Consider the following 24224-nt stretch of genomic DNA (forward strand, 5'->3'; position numbering starts at 1 on the left):
CTTACTCACCACCTGTCTGTGCTCTCATATCACTGGCATTGGAAATGGTAAGGTATCTCTCAAAGTGTAATCTAATAGACTCCCTGCTTGACAATGTAGTCAGATCACTTTCAAATAGTTTAGGTTACTTTGCTTGCATAATCACTAGAATACTCAGTTAAACAAACCGTGTCTTCCAAATTAGAACTGATCATTTGAATGGTGTTTTTATCACTATCAACCAAGTATTAAGAAGTATGATTAGTGTATGTTTAGTCTACTTTTTGAATCCTAGTACCCCCCCCCCCCCCCATGTGACAGTAAGTATTTGCAATTACATTACTTTAATACTGTTACAGTTAATGTAGCCTAATTAAGTACTCCCAATCCCTATATGTGCTGACCCGGAAAAGTCTATACATTGTGGCTTTCAGCTGCGTAATAGCTAAGCCTCCTATCAAAGAAAACACCTCAAAAACTAGTGAAAGGAGAGGAAAAGACTCTATTTTGAGCCCTCTGGCTCTCCGTATAGAGGTGGAGTAGTCACGTGATCAAGCATTTCGAGACGAGAAGAGTTCCAGGAACAAAACAAAACAAATGACAGCTGATCTGCGGACTGTGTTACTGCCGCATGTCAGGCGCCTGGACGCGATGAAATATAATTTTGACAATGTGAGTAACAGTACGGAAATGTTACGACCTCCTGGTGAATAAATTAAGTGGAAGACAGACAACGCAACAAGCTAAGTAACGGTAGCGCGTTAGCTTAGCTAGCTGTGCCAAGGGTCTTCGGTTGTGTAATTGTCGAAGACGACAGGAGGGATTAAAAGGTTAGTTTCGTTTTCCCAGTTTTCTTCACTGGAGCATTGTGTCTGGACTGCACAGTACACATTTCAACCATTGCCTTGCTACCCTCTGCCAGTGAGGCTCTCCAACGAGCCCCACAACATTGTTCAGCTCATAGCCAGTGACAGTGTTTATCTTGACAACACAGCCAGCCACTAGCTGCTTATCTACATCAGTGACCACGCTAGCTACTGGCTTTAGTTGTTGTTTGTGCGCATTCAGGTCATACACGCAGTGAAAATCCGCTTAATGAACGAGGGCTGTTCGTTTTCAATTGACCAGCATCTTTTCCATCAGGCTTGCCTTTAGCCAACTGTATGCGAATGTGATCTGAGAGCTGGGAGGAGGTGAGGTGAGGTGAGCAGACGTTAATGATGGAGGCTGTGAGACCAAAAAAGACCAAGTCCAAGACCAGCGGGAAATCTCAGGTGATTATACCAAGCCTTTTACAAACATTAATTGTCTTAACCTGCTTTTCCTATTCAGGGTCAGAGGGGGGCTGGAGCCTGTCCCAACATATTGGGCAAAAAGGCAGGGAAACACCCAGGTCTAGAGTCCATCACAGGGCTAACACAAATGGACAGATGATCACACACACACACACTCCCATTCACATCTATGGGCAATTTTGAGTCTCCAATCCACCTGACTTTCTTGTCTTTGGAATGAGGGAGGAAACTGGAGGGGGGTAACCCATGCAAACAAGGAACATGCACAACATGCAAACTTAACACAAAAAGGCCCAGGGCCGGGAAGCGTACTCAGGACCTTTTGCTGTGAACTGACAGTGCTAACCACTGGGCCACCAAGCATATTACAGTGGTAGTAATTTAGAGAAACTTTGTTCTGTTCACTATTATGTCAGCTTCTTGGCCACATGCTGATCCTCACATGTTCAAAACTAGGGCAGAGACAGAGTTGTTATTGAACCAAGGAAAATCAATTTAATCTCCAACTGTTTTGTATGCTTTCAGCTGGCCAGGAAGCAGAGGCAGGCAGAGGAAGACAAAAGAGCCACAGCTCCCTCATCTGTCTGTGAAGAGGCTTCCAGCTCTGGCTTCACTGACATCCCCCTCAGCCTGCCCTATCAGGAGACAGAGGAGCAGCAGCAGGACCCTGCACAGCTGCCTGAGACCAAGGCACAGCCATCAAACCCGCCCTCTGAGGAGCAGCAAACCTCCTCATCACAGACTTTATCAACGGAAACCTCACAGGCTGCAGTCCATCCGACTGAGCCAGAAACAGAGGATGATGGGAGAGTGGAGGCTCAGGGGGCTGAGCTTCAAGCTGCACAGAGCGCTGAGGTGGGAAGAGAAAACCATTCATGGACTCAACCTGATATTTCGACCCAGCTTGAGAACTCAACTGTCCCCACTGCCCCTGCTCTCTACCCCTCGCTCCCTACACTGGAGGAGGGCCCCATGATGCAGCTCCGGGAGGAAGCTCTGAGGAATTGTAGAACAAGGGGGCCTGCAGTGTTGGCTCTCGTCGAGCAGGAATCATCTCCTCCGAGTCTGCAGCCTCTGGAGTCTGTAGCTGAACTTTCCAGGAGCAGACTCTACCCAGAATTACCCCAAACAGCTCCAGATGTTCAGGTAATCTCGTGCAACTTATGAATACAGGTAGAGGTTTGTTCAAAGTGTTTGTGCTAGCCTGAACCAGCACCAACTGAAGAACTTGTGGAACTGGTAGTGGTAATGTCATTTAGAGACTGCACTCTCGGGGGGCCTTCATTTTGGCTTTTTGCAATAGCTTTTACATGATACATGTGTGAAACAAACTAACTTCACTCCTCTTCTCTTCTTCTGCAGGCGTTCTCACTGGAGCAGCTGAGTGTCTGGGAGCCAGGCGGGGGGGTGCAAGCGTGGCTAGAGGGCGTTGAAGTTTGTGCAGCCCAGTTCTGTGCTCTGGCCCGGCAGGAGAGCCACGAACTGACCGAACTGCTGCAGAACTACTGGCGCTGCCGTAGACAGCTGACCCAGTCACACACACAGCTACACACACAGTCTTCTGACTGCAAGAGCACACAGAACCGTCTCTGGAGCTTCAGAGATGAACAGCTTACACTGCAGGTGCGTGTGTTAGAACAGAAGCCAGAAATATATAGTGGAGAAGTTCTGAACCTTCTGTGCATATCATTTTCAATATAATTTCTTCCCTACAGGGTGTGTGTGCAGACCAGTCTAAGGTGTGCGGGTACCACCGCTTCCAGCAGGCTGAGTTTAGCCAGAGTGTGCTGGCTGAGCTGAGGAGACTGTTCGAAGCTCGCACCGAACTGCTTCATCAGAAGGTGGCACTGCACGCGTACACTGCTCTGCTGTCACGCCTCCAGGTGGAATCATACTTGTATCGCCTGTTAAAAGGTGAGTCTTATAAATTATACTTGCCTTGAACTGACAAGTTCTTACACTGTTCCACACATGCATATCACTCATACTCATACCACTATTATGTAGTACATCCTTCATATAAAATGATAAACTGTCATAGGGTTTTAATTCCTGCCAGTTGTCTGTTTTGTGTTGTCAGATTGCTCTGGTAGCCAAACGCAGCCTTGTTCTCTCCAACCCCTGAAAGAGGCCATCAGTGTTCTGTTCAGCTTCACACGGAGAGTCCTGGATGACACACAGTTCCAGACAGACATCCATCACTGGCTGGAGAGATTGGTATACACACACTCACTCACTACCACACCCCCTCACTCCATGCTCTAACGGTCCAGGTAGTCTGTTGTGTTTTCTCACGTGGTTCTGGTCCACTCCCCAGGTGACAGTCCTGCTGCATGTTGGAGGGTCAGGAGAGCACCTGTACCTGCTGTGCCATCTGCTGTGCTGTCCTGCTGGGTTGGGCAAGTGGGCTGCACCCTTCCTACAGGTTAGACACAATCCTCTATGATTCATCATTGTCAATATGGCTGTGGTGGAAGTTTAATAAAAGAGACTTGGAGATGAGAAGTTGTCTTTCTGTCGTCTTGCTTGCAAGCAAGGCACGATGCATTCTCAACAGGTGTGATCAGCAAAGGGTGAAACAATGTGTTTTGCCCACTCTTTTTATTATCATGTAGTAGAAACAGCTGAGTCATGAGAAGTCCGACACATTCTTATACTTGAAACATTATGCGATTAGGGTGCATCTGTGCATAACAAAATCCAGTTCCTACTGGACACTCAAGGCCATCTCTGGGCAGAACTTTGTTTATCTCAAACTGGTGGAGAACGGAAAATTACTGAAGGCAGAGACAGCATTCAACTGAGGAATGAGATTGTGCTTAATACATAATGAATAGAATGGTATATAATGGTATAATTTCTACTACACTGGCAGTACATAGAGTTGACTGGAGTGTTTTTTTCTATGCTTCAGATCAAGGTTTTGGGGAACACCTGTGGAGTGCAGCACTTCATGCAAGCTCTGGCCATCCTCATGTCTCCTGCCAGGTAATTAACGGAACCCTTTAACAGCCTGAACCCCACACCTGAGAAGCCAGGTCATGCTTTCAGGGTCTAATATTTTGCCCTATTCTAACATCCTGATATGTAACCATTGGCCTCTCTGTCCTGACTCCTGCCCTAGACACCGTGCAGAGTTCCTGGGCCATATGAAGCCGTGTGAGAACCAGGGCTCAACAGCCTCTGGACCCGAGTCTGGCAACTGGACTCTAGTGGATGAAGGGGGAGAGGAGGTAAGTGGACGGACCGGAGGTTATGAATACGCTTTAGGAAAAGGCACAAAACTTCCACACCACTGTTGGAAAACATTAGGGTATATTTAGATGGAGGGAAAATGAAGGTGGTTTATGCATCTGCTGGAACCAAAAAAAGCTCACAGTAAAAATAAAAAAACTAATAACCAATGATCCACTTTGATCTAAATGTTGATGGTATGGTCTCTTGTTATTGTGTATGCCTCCAGTATGAGCTTGACTCTCATGAGAAACCTTTACACCTGTGCCAAAACTTTATTTTATTCCCCTGATAAATAATGTATCTCTATTGTTTCCTTCACTGATTATGAAGGAATTATGATAATAAACATCATGTCTGTATGTCTGTCAATCAAATGTGAAGGTTCACTGAGGATTGGAGATATGTAGAGGATGATTTATAACAACAGATACTTCTGCTTCTTTCTTCTAATCGGCTGAGTCACATTCAAAGCCGTTGTAAAATGCCTGATAAATGGCACACCTATGATTGCATAACAGTTAATTTAAATATCAATGCACTAACCACAAACCACCTCTCCTACCAGTACTTATGTGTTGCTTAGGAACGACTTTGTTTTGATTCTCTTCAAGAAATGTATTACTTGGCAGAAGAATAACATTTAACTTTTTTTATAAAAGCAGTTAGCCTCCACTTCATGCCTTCCCTTCTTGCCACATCATGTCATGCCTCTTAGCTGTTCTAAAATCACAGTTAAGCATAGCCTCTAGTGGTTTATTTTCTCAAACGTTTGTGGTGGTTTAAGGTCTGTTTACAATGTCTTTCTCTGTGTTTAGGATGAGGACCCAGACAGCAGCTGGCTGCTGCTGTGTGAGGAGGACCTGATATCCCTGCTGACCCAGTTCCCCTTCCAGCAGCTCTATTCACACATGCTGGGGATGAGCAAGCAGGGTGAGTAGTGAGTCTGTCTGTCTTTCCTGTCAGTCTGTCAGCTGAATCACTGTGTGAACTGACAGGCTGCTCTTATTCCAGGTGTGTACGAGCCCCAGGCCTGCTCCAGTCAGAAGATGATGCGTGTGTTTGCTTTTGCATCATCTCTCATCGAAATTCTAGCTGTTGGCCTACAAACCTACAACAGGGCCCGATACAGACAGCTAGTCAAACGAATAGGACACAGTATACGGTCCGTGCACCACCAGATCAGGGCACACACAAACTGCTCACACTACTTTGTCCAAATATCAGTATTGTTATAGTCAATAAATGCATGACACTGATAATTTTCTGTGTCCTATTTCTCCTCCTTCAGAATGACAGTGTGTTATGTCAGTGACCACTGGGCCCAGTATGTGAGTGTAACTGGTTCTGGTGGACCCAGCTCTCAAACACACTCCCTGTCTCTGGACAAGCTGCAGCTGGAATATGACCATCTCTTCCTCAGAGCTGTCCTACACGTACTCAGGAACAAGAGGTCAGCTCTCATCGAAGTTTGCGTCTGTAACTGGAAATTATTTACACTTCCTTTCCCAGCCAAAGTACCTCAAACACATTTTTCACATTAATTTTGTGTGGTCTCGCCTCCCAGGTTGGGCATCTGGTTGTTCATGTCTGAGATGCCTTATGGGACTCTGTCCTGCTCTATGCTGTGGAGGGTCCTTTATGTGATGCAGTGTGCTGAGACAGCAGGACTGGAAACACTCGGCACTGCAGATAACACACACACCTGCCTGCAGGCTCTCAGAGGTATACACACATCCCCTCCTTAAAATATTACTGGTCAGAAACAGAAAAATGTAACTGTCATAGGCATTACTCTGATCTCGACCCCCAGTTATGCCATTGCCACTAAAAGCTGAATGTAGATGTAACACAATGCTGTATAAGAGCTTTCTAAGCTACTTTTATATACAGTTTTAAACACAGCCAAGAAAGTTTAGAATCATAAACTCCCTATACAATACAATCTCTATATAATTTCCAATACACTTTGGAGCCCTTACTCCATTGGGATTTCAATAGCAGCTAATTTTAATAACTGTCATTCTTCTGGGCCTGATGTTGCCATTCTCCACCATAATATTCCATGACTGTGTTTGTTCCAGATCCGGAGCATCAGGAGAGGTTTGAGCGCTGGCTGTGTGAGGTGAACAGCTCTGACGGCATCTCTCTCCTCACCGCACTAGCGCACATGGCCACGCCCACTCAGCACTCAGACCCCGCCTTCATCACCACCATAACTCTGCTCATCTACCAGGTATGAGAAACAGAGGCAGAGGGAAATTCCAGAAGGGATGCATTAGCCAGTAAGATACAAACAAAGGCTTTTTAAGTATACTGTGGAAAAGGGGGTCGGGAGAATCAGGGTCCCTAAATCCAGAATCACATTTGCATATTACTTTTCTCTGCCCCTTCCTCTCCTTCCCTCTCTTTGTACTTCTTCTTTCCCATCTTCTTTATTTCTATTGCATGACTAATTCTTCTCCCAGGTGTCCTATGTCAGCGTGTCGACCAGAGAAACCTACTCTAAGGTGGGGCGGGAGTTGTTGGCTGCCATAGCAACAGCCCATCCATACATTATCTCTGTGCTGCTGGAGAGACTGAGAGAGACTATACAGACAGTGGGCATGGTTGGTACTGCCATTCTGTTATGGTTTCAACTGCAAGTAGTTGATGTGGATGATTCTGGGAGAACTCATGGAGTTTTTGTGTGTGTGTGTGCGCGTGTGTCTGTATGTTTTAGGTGGCACTGTACCTGTGTAAAGAGCTGCCTCTGTGCCTGTGGCGGCCGAGGCAAGAGGAGGTGTGTGTGATTGGAGCCTGGCTGCTCCAACATCCTCTCTCTGCTGTGGAGAACCGGCTGGCCTGCGTTATACTGGAGGGACTGAACTGGGGTTACGCACAGGTAGTCATGGATGCATAGTGTGTGGGTGTTTTACAAGATGTTCCAGTCATTCAGAATGATGTTTCCAAGTGTCTAAGTGCAGTTAATGATTTTTATTTAATAAAACACATTTTGGGAACAATGCTGTCTAGCTCCTGTGAAGAGGTGTGTGTTTGGATGTGTGTAACACCTCTTCTGGTGGCCTCTTTGGTTGTGACTGAGCCTGTCTCTCCCTGCAGGATGGCTCCTTGGCCCTGCCTTCATCTCTCCACAGTGAGGTGGCTCTGTTGGTGGCCGAGGCCTATCAGAAGTACCTCACTGACAAACCCTACAGCGGCCTCATATCAGAGGGCATCAAACAGGTACAGCGTGCTTCCGTTGCACTCAGTCACCTGTTCAGTATGAAGTGTGGCTGCATCCAATAATACTTTATCTTTTTCTGTCTTTCTCCCCCTCTCTCTCTCTCCTTCCTCTCAGGTGTCTTACCTTGCCAGTGTCCTTCGTTTGGGCGTTTCTCCCGAAGCATCCTTTAGCCAATGGGCATGGCAGCTGTTGCTAAGGCTCAAGCTCCATGGTAACGCCCAGAACCCTAAAGGAGCCTGGGCTGCCCCTGGGTTGGCCTCCCACCCACCTCCAGAGCTCACACACACTCCCAGCATGCATTCTGTTCTCCGGGCTGTGAAGGCAGGCATCCCTATCGGATGCTATCTGTCCATTGCTATGACAACAGTCGGACACAGGTTTGTTCGTGCGCACACACGTGCACACACACACACACACACACACACACACACAGACACACACACACACACACACACACACAAACTTATACAGTATATGTATGACTTGTGATTTCCCTATAGAATTTGAATTAACTTTAATTCAGCTGCTGTGGATTGTTTTCTGTCTGTGCTCTTCTAGTCTGGAACAATTTTGTACTGAGGGAGTTGGGTTGTTGAAGAGTCTGATTCAGTCTCACCACCTGAGAGCTGCTGTGCATCTATTGGACAACATCCTGCCCCCAACCTACCCGCTCAGCTTCTACCTGCTCAATAATGCTCAGTAAGTAAAAAACATCCCGCGAAGGAGCTGAACAAGATCCATATTTAATATAGCAGTTATTGCATTTATTAATCCGCCTGTCTCTCTTCTGTCCTCCCCCTCTTCCTGCTAGGTTCGTGAGTTGTATCCAGTTGTTCTTGCAGTGTGACAGTGTGTGTCCTCAAGGCGTGACACAGCAGGTCACCCACCGGGTGGCGCCACTCCTCACAGGGGCCACCTATGGAGACAACGTCCGACTGCTGAACAGTGTCATACAGGTACATCCAAAAGAGCTTTCATTATTAAGACACACCACAAGCCCCCAGCCAACAAAAGACAACATTCACACCCACAGTTCTTACATAGGTCTGAAAGAGATGGAAAAGTATGGAAGAAAGTCTTATAAAGTATGGAACAAAATTTTGCAGCCTGGAAATTCACCGCCAGACTATAAATTGCTTGCCTCTGAAAGTCTTTCTGTGTATACCTGTAGGTGTCAGTAATATTATTAGCCTGTACTCAAAGTTGTAGAATAATGAACAATGAATCTGAAATGTTTAAAAAAAACTGGGATAGGTTTGTTTCCCCCTGTAAACAGTGATGTATGTTTTACCTACTTGAAAAGGGGGTCCTTTCATATATCAGTTCTATACTGATTAATAGAATCTATACTATGAATTTAAAAAGATTGGTAAACTTGTATCTAAACAAATGAAAAGTTGGATAAACCAATTATAGGTTGGTATACCACATCTTTTCACAACCTAAGAGGACATCTTTTAATCTGTGTGTTTCTCCTCCAGAGCCACGTGGTGGAGAGTTCACAACCCGGCCGTGTCGGCGCTGCAGCGGTGCTGGAGTTCTGGGTGGGGATTCTGACCCAGCAGAACCTGTGGTACCGGGACAAAACTGTCCTGTTCCTCATGGATCAGATCTGCTGTGCCGCATTCACACACCGCCAGGAGGAGTGTGTGCAGAAATTACTGTACCAACAGCATAAGGTATTTTACTCAGTCATGTTGGAGGTTTGCATAATTGCGGGACTCTTGTGATGCTAATGCCACAATCACCTTTAATTCATATTCCTATGTGCAGAGTATTATGCTGACATCCCCTGGTTAAAATGTATTGAGATTAAACTGATCTGGTGTGGTTTTTGATCATATTCTTACAACATAAATTTACATAGCAACTTTAATTCATGTTTTCATCATGAAAACTACACAGAGAGCTAGTAAAATCATGCATCTGCAAAAAATGTGTGAAAGCAGCGTGATATTAAAGCTGCTGAAAATGTACCTGTTAGGGTTAGGGTTAGATTTTTAAGATAATGATACAGTCTAGCCTAATAGGCTGGAAGTCTTCTTATTATCACTCAGTTTACTTGTACTGTCTATTCTGATAGCAGTAAGTTACATGTGGCGCAAAGAAAGTAGTGTATCTTGATTCTTGTCTATTTGATAGCCAAATGTTTGTAATAATTGTTGATAACATTTGCAAAAGTAAATGAGTTTGTAAATATATTACACTATCCAGTCATTCTCTAATTGTGGAGCAAGGTGTGAGGAATTCGTGGGGTAATGAGGTAAGAGCTTCTGGGTGAGTTTGGGACAAGGTCTTAGTAGCAGGCAGGAGTGACAGGCAAACCTGCAGGAGCAGCAAAGAAATAGCAGGAGGGGCGGGCGTGTGATGAATAAATAAGGTCTTCACCGACCTCACACACATACTCACACATGCATACACGCACAATATTGAACATGCACACACAGTGGCACCTGCAGTAGTTGTGACGTTTTCTGTTTCTGTACCTTGTGCAGAATGCCTTGGGTTACCATGGAGACCGGGGTTTGCTCTCCTCTCTGGTTGGCTGGATTGCTGGAAATGCCACACCCTCCTTCATAGAGGGCCAATCCCTGAGTGCAGAGGTGAGGGTCCCCAAAGCACCAACAGTATGTGCAAGTACTATTGATTGTATCAGTGAAGTTTTGAGTCCTGACAAGCCTGGGACTGTGTTGGTAGGTGTGGTTCGCCTGGCTGGTGCTGAATATGGAGGGCATGTTTGAGGAAGATTCTCAGCTCAGACGCTGTGTTGAACAAGAGCTTCTGTCAGAGGCCAGCCTCTCCCCAGACCAGGCCTTAAAGGTATACACACACACACACACACACACACACTTACTTAAGTCACTTCTGGGGTATTTACATAGACTTACATTCATTTCCTGGAGACTTACCCTAACCATAACCATAACCACTACTTGCCTAAACCTAACCCTTACCCTAACCTTAACCTAACCCTAACCTTAACCACTGACCCAAAAATCAGCTTTTTATCATTTGGGGACACGGCTTTTGTCCCCAATTGCACAAGCTGTCCCCAATCAACTGGTCTTAAGTCTGGTGCGTGTCCCTGAAAGTGACTTAAATCATACCCACACACACACACGCACACTAGGATGCTGCGATCGATCGGCTAGCAATCGGAATCGGCCGATATTCAGTATAAATATGAGATCGGAGAATTCCGATAATGCTTTATAGTCGCCGATTAGTCACATGCTAACTCACCTCAAAACATGTCAGCAGTGTGTATGTTAATTAAAAACACAAATCTTCATGGACAACCAGTAACGTCACAGTACGTCACGCCCGCTACTTCCCTCATTTAATTCTCTGCTTATTTAATGCATCAATTCATCGCATGCCATGTGCGTTTGTTTACATAATGGTCTGCACCGCTGTCCGCTGTCAGCGGTGCTGAACTGGACGACAATCGAGACCCTAACAGCGGAGAGGCAACTGAAAAGTCTCATTTCTCTCTCTCTTAAGAACATTCACTTATACAAAAACAAAGACTGAAACGGATATATATCTTCGGAGGGTGTCTCCATTTATTTAACTCGACTCAACAACACAGGCAAGTGGCAACAGTCTGAGTCTTGTGCTTCGGTTATCTCACTAAATCATGTTACCTTGAACGCACTTGGTTTTGTTTACATAATGATCAAGTAAATATTGAGGTAGAAAAAAAGAAAATGTGGATACTTTTTAATCAAGACTCAATTTGATGGATGAAATGTATGTAAAACGGAAACTGTTAGACCTATAATACTGCTATACCAGCTGCTATAACAAAACAAAAAAACTATCAGTATGGCCGATTGGTATCGGCAGATATGGCTCATAGACGATTGGCGATTGGCGGCAAAAAACATTATCGGGGCATCCCTAACGCACACACACACACACACACACACACACACACACACATATACACACACACACAAAGGTATATATTAATCATTAAGGTGGCTGTATCAGAATCAGAATTGCTTTTATTCACGGGTGCACAATGAATTTGACCGAGACATTACAAGACAGTTACACAATACAGGATTGACACAGAGTGCAGAACAAAATGTAACATGACATCAGATAATTATGCAGACAAGACGTACTGTATGGTGGTTGACTAAACACAAACATAGTCCAGTGTACCATAGGCTCATAATCCTAACTACATAGAAGATGTTAACATTAACAGCATGTCTGTGTGTGTGTGTCTGTGTGTCCGTGTGTGTGTGTGTGTGTGTGTGTGTGTGTGTGTGTGTGAGCCAGAAGGCGCAGCAGCGGCTGAAGTTGCCGGTAGCTCCGTCTCTGCAACGGCTGCAGGTGTACCGCTGGGCGTGTCAGGCCTTAGCCACGCCCCCTGACCATCCCATCCTGCCCCTGGTCTGGCAGAAGTTCCTGCAGCTCTACCTTAGACAGCCTGGACCTGAGTATGGGTACGACACACACACACACACACATACCACTATCCCCAACAAGGGAACAGGCAGAATCTATCCTGTAATAACACAAACACAATCATGTCATCTATAACCAAACCACTGTTTGTGTGTGATGTCCTCCAGGCTGGGGGCTAGCGGATGTATCGGCCGAAGGTTCTTCCAGGCTTCATCTCAGGCGTCTTTATTCAGAGACCTGAGACAGAGACTACAGGAGGTGTCGGACTTCCACCACGCCGCCAGCCAGGCCCTCAGGGTTCCTCCGCCACACACACCCTCATCAGACACCGCCAGCCAGGGGGACGAGAGCCACGAAACCCCCCAGCCCCCTTACCTCACCTCTCCTCAGCTACACACAGAGCTAGTCAGGTAGGACAATGACTCTTGGTCCGTCCACATTAATTCCTTCCTGTTGTTTAGCCGGTTGTAGCAGCCATTAGTATCTTTTACTGGCTCTTAGATCTCAGCTGATTGGTTGTCTACAGGTTGTTTGGTGTATTTGCCGTGTGGTTGGATGATGAGACTCTGCAGAAGCAGGAAGTATACCTGCCTTCTCTTCCCCAGCAGTATGACCCACACAGACTGGCACAGGTCATGCAGCGGCAGCAGGTGAGTGTTTCTTGGCATGTGCTGGTGTGTGTGGGTGTATAACATGAGTATTTGTCTGTGTCTATTTTACTCTCTATTTCTCTTTGTATGTGTGTGTGTATGAATAACAGTGGACAAAGGTTGACAAGTTAGTCAGATGTCACTGTGGTGTGTTAGATCATGTTGATGTTACAATTGAATGTATGTTGTGTCGTGTTGTGCTGTAGGAGCTGTGGTTGGAGTATGTGGACCAGGAGCGTGTGCAGTACGATGAGAGGGAGGTTCTGTCTCTGTGGGAGAAGGTGCAGAGTGAACCAGCCTTCCTCCAGACCAAAAACCCCGGCTTCACCGACTACACCAGCCTCAACACCGGTAGATAGACAAAATTACTACTCTAGATCCAAAAGATTTGCCATTTTAGCAGAGATGTAGTGGTAAATGTAAAGGTGGGAACATAATGAACTCCAATTAGTTATCACTACAAGGTGAATAGCCACCAATACAAACACAATATAAATATTTAATTTATGTTTAAAACTATTTTTAGAATAGTTTTCAATTTTTGTTAGTTGTTAAAGACATTTCTAATTCCAATTAGCCTGCACTACGCTGACAGTATTAGATACTGTAGATTTTCTAGGAATTTATATCATAAAGACCATAGAGATTTTGACATAGATAGGAGGATTCATTCTATTTTACCAATAAAATAAAGTGGGTCAGTTGAGTTTAAGAGGGTTCGCCCTAATTGTTAGCATGTGTCTCTCTGTGTGCAGCCAAGGAGCGAATCCTGTCCAACCTGCAGAAGCACCCGGTTCCCCGTCCGGCTCCAGAGCTGCAGCAGCAGAGAGCCCCGGTGGCCGAGGTCCCCGCCGCCTCCCTCACCGACTCTAAAGCTGCCGCCGAACTGCTGCAGCAGGACCTGAGCATCCTGCAGGACCAGGCCAGGTACACACACACAAACACACACACCTATACACACATATTATAAGCACTTTCACAGATGGCAGACAGTACACATATGCATACTCAAAAATACACACATGCACGCACACCTAAACACTGATTGTGAAATTCTTGTTGGTTTTGGGCGTCAGGATTGCAGTGGCGCGGGAAGCCCAGCAGGTGGCGATGGAGCAGGAGCTGCTGGAGAGCCTTCCTGTACTGTATAAGAACCGACCAGAGCAAGTCACCATGGCACTGGAGTGTAAAGGGAAAGGAGGGCAGCCATGCCAGGGACCTGCAAACATCACTGTCACAGTAAGACCACTTGCACAGCATGCCAGCCACCTTTAGAGGTTCCACTGGAATTTCCTTGCCATGATTTGTTAATGTGTGTGTGTTTTGTGTGTGTGGCTGTGTACAGTGTGAGTGTGTCCAGAAACAGGAGGCGGTGCAGACTCAGATAATGTCACTGCGCAGTGACATCAAGAAGCTCCAAGCCGATGCCATGGCTCCTCCTCCTCAAAGCCTGGCCCAGGCTGCAGTGCACACTGAGAACTTTATCACGTCAGTATACACACATCTTGCCACCCACAAAGAACATACTTTATCTATATCACAGGTAATATAAGTACAAACTCATGCAGGAGGAAATACAGTAGGTTGTTTAAAGTTGTCATATTGTGACTCATATCTGTTTCTATGTGTTCAGGGCTTTGGTGAATATGTACAAGGCCCAGAAGACCCCAGCAGTGCAGCATGTCGGTGTGTCTGCCTTCTACCAGGTGGTGTCCTTTGTGTGTGAGGACACACTCCGACATCCTCCAACACGCCAGTACTTCTCCTCCTGTGTGGAGATACTAGGACAGGTACACAAAAACACACACATAACTACAAGGAGACACGATTTGTATTAAGCATCCTTTGTCTAGAATGATCAAATAGATAGTTGAGTGGTTAAGTCCCCCGCCTGTGGAACCATGCCAGGTTCAATGTCCCGTACGGCCATATCTGTCAAACTATTTTTGAGCAAGATACTTAACCCTACCTGCTCCAGGGTGCCGCCTGGAGCCTGACCCTGCACCCCAACTAGAGAGCAACAGGAGGATTTCCCCTTTTTTACATCAATAAAGAATATCAAATCAAAAATCAAAAACGTGTGGCCCCACTTCCTTAGGATGAAATCCTGCTACATCTTTCTCTCCACTGTCTTCCTTGCTACTTTCATAATGTCTGAATAATGAACAAAAATAGTAAGTGTGAGAGAACCACCCACTCTGCCTTCCTTTTCTCCTTTCTTTTTTTTTTTTAAGAATCTTTTTATCAGTAAGATATGTTAGAATAATGAATGAAATGACTCATGAATTGTATTGTGCCTGTGTGTAGGTGTTTATCCAAGGCACTGCAGCGGAGTGTGGCCATGTCCTGAAGTCCATCCTGGAGCAGAGGCGTCTCTGCCCCCTCATTTCCCCCTTCTTCACTCCCAATGCAGCACCCAATCAGCTCGTCTCCCTCTACCAGGACGTGGTGACATCCCTATACCCTGACAGTGCTGATGTCATTTTCATGCTGCTCACCAAGGTTAGCTACAAACGCAACTCTTGTACAAATATCACACAATAGTAATAGCTCTCATGATCAGCACCCAAAGCAGTCAAGTGAGCCCCTCTGCTCCTCTGTCTCCCTCTCTAGTTTGATTTGTCCCAGTGGCTGAATGAAGCCCATCCGGTGTTTTCTGAGAGAACCCGTCTGCTGGAGCTGGTCCATGGAGCGCTCTGCGTCTGTGGCCGAGACCCCGAGCCTGACCTTCTCACGCCTTTTCACCTTTTCACCAAACACTGGACCTGGCTTTTACGCCACCATTTCCCTGATCACTACAGTGACTGCTTGCGCCTTCTTATGACCAGTAAGTGTGTGTGTTTATGCGCTTGGATGCCTGTTGAGTGTTTTAAGAAAGAACTTGTGTTGAGTGTAGTGCTCATAGTCTAGCTCAGTGGGTAGACCACGGCACTAACATGCCAAAGTAAGGACATAATTCCCAATGGGGCCACAAATGCTAAAAATATATGCACTCATGGTACTGTAAAGCACCATATGTTTAAGTCATTGTATTTGCACATGTCTGACACAGATCTGACAATGTCTTTGCTAATAATATTGGATTTGGGTGTTTGACTTATGAATTTTTTAACCTCATCAGGCTCCTCAGACCAGTTACTGAGTCCAGAGTGCTGGAAGGTGACTCTGCGAGTGCTGGGCTGCTTACCCCCAACCCGCAGCACCAAGAGCAAAGGTGAAGCGTTCAACACCACTGACACCTCGGGCCACGCCGTCGGACCCCCAGCCTCTCCATACAGGTCCCCCATCTGCCTCTCTCCACAGCAGGTAACATGAGTCAAAGTCTATGGAGCTGGCTAATTTTGGCTTATGTTGGCTAATGTTGGCTAATAAACCAAAACTCCACACTAATTGTCTCACATTAGTAATAATAATATATATGAACATTTCTGTGATTCAACACAACAGGCAGTTGCTTGCAATATGTCGTTCTGGTTGTATGAGTCCTCATTAAATGATATCACACTTATACATTCATCATTATTCCAACCATACCCTGTCTTCTTATTGGTCGTTAACAGGTGGATGAGACAGTGGATTGGCTGAGTGATTACTTCCTGCGGAGTCGTCTCAATAAGGCAGACCTCCGCAGCTTTGGCCTCTACTCTGCCTGGACTCCCTACATCAGTGACGTTGTTTCTTTCTGGGGCCATTTGATCGGTTGTCTAATCAATGTGCAGCTCAGCAACTGCGCCAGAGAGCCGGTGGGCAGCAGCAAAGTACTGAAAGGTAAATGTTGTGTGATACGTGAGGATATCTTGGGGTTAGTGAGACTTGGGATCAGGCATAGAATTCAGCCAATGGTCTCTTTAGTATACTTTGTTGTGATCTGAAAGTAGCATGTCCCCTATCCTCTCACAGCCCTGCAGGACCTGCACAGCAAGATTGTGAAGTTGTTTAAGCCTTGGATCCTACCACTGGACACTGATGATGTCAGGTAAGCATGGCTCATCTTCTGCTTTCTGCTATTTTTTTAGATTAACATGTGAAGACAACTATAGTCAGGGCAAGACCGTGTGGTCTATTTGAAGGATGTGACAAAGATAGAGCTTCTGCACTATGTCCATCGATATTAAAGAACTATCAGAGCATATAGAATACACAAGCCCTCTCTTTTCACATGTATTCCTTGCTTAGCTTGGCAGTTAGATAGTAGATGTGCATCTGTTGTTATAGTAATTGTATTACTTTACTGATCCCACAGTGGGAAATTCCCCCGAAACACAAGTTATACATTACACAGAATCAAGCACAAATCTCACAAATTGCACTGCACAAATGTCACTGCGCAGTGACATTATCTGAGTCTGTACCACCTCCTGTTTCTGGACACACTCACACTGTACACAGCCACACACACAAAACACACACATTAACAAAACAATACACTTAATGCAGCCCTGTCACATTAAAGTCCCTCATGTGGCCAGAGTTTTCTACTGTGATCCCCTTTAGTTTTTTCTCCTAATCTATACAAACAGAGAAAGAGAGATTTAGTGCTGTCTAGGGTAAAGAAAGAACAAAAGAAGAGTGTAAAGCTAATGTCAATATCGATGTCTCTTTCTCTCAGTAACCTCAAGTGTTATCCCTGGTTGGAGACAGATGCGAGCGCTGCAGGCTGTCTGGTCGGCCTGTACACTCAACTCACTGACACACTGCACCACAAATTCAAAGGTGGGTTCCATCAGTTAGTTATTACTGAGTAAAGAGCTTATACATAACCCAAGCCTATAGCTAACCGAGTGTTTAAGTGTTGCCACTCTTTGCTGTCTGTACTTGTATAAGTAATTCATGACTCTGTGTGTGTGTGTGTGTGTGTGTGTGTGTACATGTACCTGTTGCAGATCGTTTGCTCCCTGGCCAGCGAGGTGCCCTGTGGCTGTGTATGATGCAATACTGTGAGAGCTGCACCTCTCCCCGTACGCCCGAGTACCTGCTCTACCTGTACCACATACACCTCCGCAGCCTGTCCTGGAGAAACCTGCACCCAGACACTCAGCTCATGGAACAGCTCTTCAACGTAAGACACGCTGCCCTCTGACCTGCCAACCCTGACCCCCAACACTGCACACTGACCTGGACATGCATGCCATAGTAACAAGCTGTTGCTTGTTAACTTGAGACCTTGGTCCTTGGCACTGAAACTTTGCTCCTAACTCCTATCATGAGCCTGACCTGCATAATTATAGTCTCAACAGCCTGTTCCTAATCAAGCCTTGAGTCTCTCAAGGCCCATGGGAATCTATACAGGCTGCAGTGTTATGAAATTATCAGTGTTATGAGTTAATAATAATTAGAGTGAAGTGAGACAGGAAACGTAGCAGAAGAGATGTGTGACAGCTGGGGCTGCACAATTAATTGTGAATAATTGTCTCTTTTTTTATTGGTATATCAGTCATCCCCCTTTCTCTCTCCCAATCTTTCCTGTCTCTCTTTTGTCACTATCTAATAAAGGCAAAAATAGACTAGTAATAATCCTTAAAAAAAAGGAAAAAAAGGTATAATAAATAAATCGTGACAAAATAAATATTTTTGTTCTCTAAATCAATCGCGACTAATAATCATGATTCATATTTAAGATTACAGTATCCAGTAAAATAATCAGGGTTATCGTTTTAGCTGTAATTGTGCAACCTTGCATTAGGTTGGACTCAAACACATGCAGTCAAAAGTATTATTTATACGTGGTTATAGCTCTTTTGTGTTTTGACAGTATGAATCTGTGTTTATGTATTCTTCACAATCCTGTTCCTGCAGGTGGAGAGAGGAAGTCCCAAGAGCTGCTTCCTGTTCCTGGGGGAAATCTTATGCGAGGTCAACTGGGTCAGTGTCCTGAGTGACCATCTGCAGACCCTACCCACCTCTGCAACACAGGCCTATCCAACTCTACCCAGTGCGGGCACTCAGAAGGACACACACACCATGTTGGTCTATCTACTATACATGCTAGTTTTTCTCACAAAAGAGGAGCAGCTCCTTAGCCAACAGGTACATCCAAGCTACGTTGTTTTCACATCAGGGTGATTTATTGTTTCTGTTACAGCTTAAAAGTTCTTCCCCTTTCTCCATTCATTCTCTTTTTTTCCTTCTGAACCTCCAGGACTCCCCTCTACTCAGTCTGTTAGTCCAGTCCACCTCTCTGCCCTGGCACCAACTGGACCTCTCCTCGTACCAGGGCATTCTGGGATATGTCAACACCCACTACCCTCCCTCCCTGCTGCTCAGCGCTGACTCTGCCCCTCAGCTGCTGCTCAAATCGCTGCGCAGTGCTGCTGGACTCCACCCCCGCCCCCATGGAGCTCCACACAGGGTGAGACAGAGCGGTTCCTTCAGCCAGTCGATATCTTCAAGTCTTTCCTTTTTTTTTTGATGAATGAACCAGAATGACGCAATATGACAAAACACAGCTGAATTTGTTTCTAGTAACTTTCCCTCTCTGCAGTGTTTTGTTTACATTCATCGAGCTGCAATGGCCGTCCACAGCTTGAAAATTGCCCCCGCAGCCTAAGAAATAATACAGTAGTAATCAGCATACAATTGTCCATATATTGTGATGTAAATATCCAAATAATAGGCATTGGTTAACTGCAGCCCAACTGACTGGAACTGATCCTGGGCCATGTTTGGAACGGGATACTACTCACACTATACACACTACATGCAACATATAACTCTATGGCACATGTATGTTTAGTATGGTAGTATCCCATTATGAACGTGGCCCTGGAGTTGGCAGGAGCAAACCCAGGTTTCAGAACCCAAATTACCCCCCACCCCTCACATCTACAATCATCAGGAAACACTCTCTTGCCCTCTTTTTTTTTTTTTTAACTCTCTATCGCTTTCTGTCCGTCAGGAGGAGACGTTGAAAGCCGGAGCCTGTGTGTGCTGGTGTGTTCAGTCCTTGGTGACTCTGGAGCAGGGAGGCAGCATCAGCCTCAGCAGCCTGGAGACCCAGCTGGAGACGCTGCTGGAGAGCATTGTCACATTCAACCCACCAGGTAAGTTGTTGTCATCCTGAAACACATCGTCACCCATCAGTAATCAATAGCAGGAGGACACAGCTCTACTCACCTTACTCTTTCTCCTCTATTTTGTCATCTATTCTCTCTCCACCCTCCTCCTCCTCCTCCTCCTCCTCCTCCTCCTCCTCTGCAGAGACGGGTTTGGAGCAGAGGCATATGGCATTCTGCGGTCTGTTCAGTGATGCGCTGGCTTTGCTGAATGGAGTGGGCGTCTCAACAGGAGAAGCCCTTGCAGCTCATGTCATTGCCTGGCTGGACAGGAAAGGGAGGGGCTTCCCTATACTTCCACTTCTCACTGCTTGCTCCCGTTGTCTTGCGTCAGTCCGTCACATGACACGCATCATGGAGGCCTGCATCACAGCTTACTTCAACCATGGTAACCATAGTAACAGTTGAGGGTTATTTAGGGTACCCAACTTATTTTATTGACTTGACAAATTGAAAAGGGTCATAAATACAAATATTAATGATTAAGTTTCTCTCTTTAGCATAGATGGTCTCATAAGAATTTTAATGTAATGTCAAGGGTTCATATGGATTTTTTTCGCCTTTGTTGGTCCCTTACACTCTGTTCTCTATCTCTGTGTTCAGCAGAGGAGGAGTCTGCAGGTTGGGGTCCTGTGTTGGCGTCCCTGCAGGTGCCTGAGCTCACCGTAGATGACTTCCTCTCTGAGAGCCAATCAGGCGGCAGCTTCCTGACGCTCTATGCCTTCATCCTGCAGCGCCTCAACACGGAACACACAGCAGCCAATGACAGGAGGACACTGGCTTTACTCAACACGTGGACCAATCAGGTCTTCCCCAGGTCTGCCCCCCCTCCAAGCCCAGACGTTCTTTCCCTCACTAGCTTGCCTTGAGAGATTTGATGACTCAGATCTCTGGCTTTCCATCATTTTGATTTGAGAAGTTGCACATGTTGCTGTACGAATTGCGGGCAATATTAGTCATTATGCATTCTGTGGTGTGCTTTGTGTGTCCAGTGGTCCAGGTGATGAAGCCAAGCTGTTTCTGTGGTGGCACAAGGCCCTGAGCCTGTCAGCGGAGCAGCTGCAGCCGCAGGCAGGCCAGGGCGAAGTCTCTGGAGTGGTCCTGGGTCTCCTGCGGCTGCAAACCAGGCTCTTTCAGCTGGGAGAAGAGAGACTAAATTCTGGGCTGCTGGGAGCTATAGGCCTGGGAAAGAGGTCTCCTGTTTCTAATAGGTAAAATATCATACACATTATTAGTGAATGAGTACAGACCTTGTATAGAATTAATTATTAATGTATGAACATGTTGACAAACCGGCTGTTAATGTGTGTTTATGTCTAGGTTCAGGGTGGTGGTACGTAGTCTGGCAGTATTCCTTTCAGTCCAGGTGCCGTCAGATACTCAGCTTCGTCTCCAACCCACCAGTGACCTGCAGCTCTCTGCTAAAGCACAGCAAGTACGCTACACATACACACAGCGTATTTCTTTCATTTTCTGGTCTGTAATTATCTTCTAAAAATACCTTGTATTTCTTGTGCTCTGTGGATGTAGGCGTTAGGAACATTGGAGGCCATGCCCAGCAGTAAGCAGTATGCTGAATTGGAAGACTCTGTGATTAAAGCTGTTCAGTTCATCCGCTACCCGGGACACTGTCTGAAAGATGGCCCCCGACTGCTGGCCCTGCTAGCCAACCTCCTCTACCCTGACCTCCGATACCTGCACATCATCCACTAACACTTGAGCACAGTCTGCTAGCACGTCTAGCCATCATACCCTGACACTCATGCTGGTGCTCAGGAGGATGTTACTCTTCGGTGACAATAGAGTGACAGTAAACCTCAGTTCTGCCCTGAGAAATTATATGCTGGCGCACAGAGATTCCAGTTAGCAGCACTGGAAAAAATGGTAAATGGCTGCCCACAACGCACAGACACTGTGCTACTACATCAAGCAAGAGCTGCCTGTCTTATCCACTATCACTTTGCAAGAGTAACTGTCTTTTCATCGGAGCTCACTGTTCATCTGTGAAAAAGGCCAAGTCTTTTCTGACTGGTAAAGTACAATGAGGGACTAACCAGTTAGAAGAATAAGACATTTTATGTACTGATGCTGTGTCTCTATGACTTTCTTTTCCTGCACTTTGCTAACTTCTCTCATGTTTAATGCCTTATTGCTTTTTATATAATTGCTGCCTGTTGTTTTATGATCTGTTCCATTCTTGATTTGAGCTGATGTTGCACATATTTATTGACAATTAATTAATCAGAATTCATGTCAAAATCACTCTGGAGTCGTAGACAATGTGTCCTGTAAACAGCAGTCTTTAGATCTGAGTTTCACGCCTGTATGTGGAATCTAATTGAAGTTGAAGGGATCTGGAGGAGGCATTTCATGGAGGACAGATCTAAGGATAGTTGTACCTACATAAGTGGGGAGAGGGCATACCAGGAAAAACTCAGTGTTCATTGGCTGGTAGAATTCCTGAGGTCAGGTATCCGTGCCAGCATCTAGCTTACATGCTGCAGTAATGTTTAGGTACTAGCTGAATACATTATCTGCCTGTGCGAAATGACCATGTTTAGTTGCAAAATATTTGCCAGTATTACATTTTATGTATAGCCAAAAGTGCTTTTATTGTTTTTGCCAAAGAGGGATTATTTTTGTCTGCTCAGCTACTTAAACCTTCTTGAACACGCTTTTTAGTTGTTTCGTCAGTTTCTGTTAGGCATAAACAACTGTTGTACTCTGAAAAAGCACATGCACTAGAACATAAGTACCACTTATAACATACCACAAGATTGAGCTTCCTTATATAGTGTGCAGTGTAATACAAATAACTCATGCTGTGGTATTACTAAAGCAGCAGGGAGGTCATGTTGTAGCTAGTTACTGTATATAACTGGACTTAAATACACATAAATTGGTTGATTTGTTGCTCCCATTAAGGCATGTGTCAGCCGTTTCGGAATGATGGCTAATTTTCATTCAGATCGATCAAATATTTAGTCATACATCCAAAATGGCTGCCACATTTTCAGTCTCCCCACCATGTCGCCATTTCTGTTGATGTGTGCCATCTTAATAATAATGGCGCAGCATTTCTGCAGGCTGAAGTCTGCCTTATTGCCTGTGTTGAGTGTGACTGTGTTAATGCCATAAGCATTTCTCTGTGTGAGTCAGTGATCAGGAATGGGTCTGTAGGGGCTGCTGCAGGAGGGAGCTACAGTGCCAGTCCACAGCCAGGCTGCACAGAATCATTTCTTCCCTTCAATATAGGGAAGAAAATGTCTCACAGCTGGTATTTATCAACCATCTCAGAGATCTGGGACTGGTGAAACCTCCAAGAACAGGAATACTGATGTAGAGTTGGTATTAGAGCTGGATATAGAGCCAGTGTAGCCTCTTGGGTTCTCTAGTTGTTAATGAATAAGTTAGTCAAAGGGATCTAGACAGTGATTAAAGAGTGCCACGCTGAGACACAATAAATTCCATCACACATCTTTATGACTGGTGGTTAATATAGCCTCGGTGTGTTTGTGGTTGACCATTTGCACATCAGCAGCCCTGACTACAGCCTCCACAACAGAATTGGCCTGCAATCTGCATTCTCCTTGCATAATGCTGCAGATGGTCAAACTGAAATAAAAGCTTCCTTGACTATGAAACCCATTATGAAAAGCTAGCAAGCTGTGTCTGCTTCTCAGCAGTTTGATAGGCATTTACACCCTCTCGTTCTCTTTGTGAGTGTATGTGTGCCTAAAGTGTACGACAGAAAGAAGCAAAGACATTGATTGTGTAGGAGGTACCTGTGGTTAGGTTCTTTGAATTGAGCTGTGTGCTTTTGTACGTGGGTGTCTGTGTGTCCTGTGTGTGTGTGCAGCATCATCATCTGACACCACGTCTGTCTGGGAGAGAAACGTCGCTCCTCAGGCAACAGTGGTCTCTATGGTTACAGGAAGGGTAGAAGTGAGAGAGGAGGTGGAAAGGACGGGGTGTTCTGATGCTGTGAGAGAGAGAGAGAGAAAGAGAGAGAGGAAGAGAGAGGGGGGGGGAGGTGGGAGACGCTTACAGACACTCATCGCTGCCTCCTCCTCACACTCGAAATGGCCTGCAGTGTATAGCCTACTCTGTGAACCCGCTCATCTGTTGTCTCTCACCATCTAATCCACCTTCTGTTCTCTGTCTCGCAGCTCAGGTGGTGGAGTACAGTTTTGTTTGAAACATTTGCCATATTAGATATCCCCTCCTTATCACAGCCCATGCTTACACACACACACACACACACACACACACACAGGGAGGACCAATTGCTGAGACAGAGCATTCTCGGCAGACACATCACTGTCTGGCGGATTCCTGTGTCACCATGGAAACGAACATCGGGGTC

At 45.6% G+C, this 24224-nt stretch overlaps 1 protein-coding gene across 2 annotated transcripts; it reads left to right on the forward strand.

The window, feature by feature from the left end:
- Positions 1-702: 702 nt before the first annotated feature.
- Positions 703-22546, forward strand: epg5 (ectopic P-granules autophagy protein 5 homolog (C. elegans)). Of its 2 annotated transcripts, XM_071524211.1 has the most exons (46): positions 703-809; positions 1123-1253; positions 1800-2420; positions 2637-2897; positions 2990-3188; positions 3355-3491; positions 3592-3699; positions 4189-4262; positions 4399-4507; positions 5327-5441; positions 5523-5673; positions 5800-5961; positions 6076-6233; positions 6593-6744; positions 6977-7117; positions 7231-7392; positions 7611-7733; positions 7849-8111; positions 8293-8433; positions 8546-8690; positions 9216-9413; positions 10230-10337; positions 10432-10554; positions 12028-12194; positions 12324-12566; positions 12683-12806; positions 13013-13157; positions 13562-13733; positions 13883-14045; positions 14152-14294; positions 14440-14596; positions 15114-15308; positions 15420-15633; positions 15928-16112; positions 16367-16574; positions 16707-16782; positions 17416-17519; positions 17690-17865; positions 18603-18833; positions 18946-19155; positions 19702-19846; positions 20004-20246; positions 20462-20675; positions 20851-21069; positions 21179-21293; positions 21389-22546. In XM_071524211.1, the coding sequence occupies exons 2-46, from the start codon at positions 1197-1199 to the stop codon at positions 21569-21571; spliced, it is 7740 nt and encodes a 2579-aa protein (XP_071380312.1). In that variant the 5' UTR covers positions 703-809; positions 1123-1196; the 3' UTR covers positions 21572-22546. The 2 variants fall into 2 exon arrangements, with proteins under 2 accessions (XP_071380312.1, XP_071380314.1); XM_071524213.1 differs by lacking the exons at positions 703-809; positions 1123-1253 and having other exon boundaries at positions 2133-2420; positions 3334-3491.
- The last annotated feature ends 1678 nt before the right edge of the window (positions 22547-24224 follow it).

The sequence above is a fragment of the Centroberyx affinis genome, unplaced genomic scaffold, assembly GCF_046629955.1.
Source record: "Centroberyx affinis isolate AG114_WGS23_722 - 3 ecotype Tasmania unplaced genomic scaffold, CSIRO-AGI_Caff_v1 ptg001167l_1, whole genome shotgun sequence".
Classification (NCBI taxonomy): Eukaryota; Metazoa; Chordata; class Actinopteri; order Beryciformes; family Berycidae; genus Centroberyx; species Centroberyx affinis.

Bases quoted from the DNA above. Each gene is read 5' to 3' on its own strand.
- epg5 (XM_071524211.1), top strand. From the start codon at position 1,197: ATGATGGAGGCTGTGAGACCAAAAAAGACCAAGTCCAAGACCAGCGGG. The intron at 7,118-7,230 runs GTTGGTACTGCC...TGTATGTTTTAG, and splicing joins CTATACAGACAGTGGGCATG to GTGGCACTGTACCTGTGTAA. The intron at 14,597-15,113 runs GTACACAAAAAC...GCCTGTGTGTAG, and splicing joins GTGTGGAGATACTAGGACAG to GTGTTTATCCAAGGCACTGC.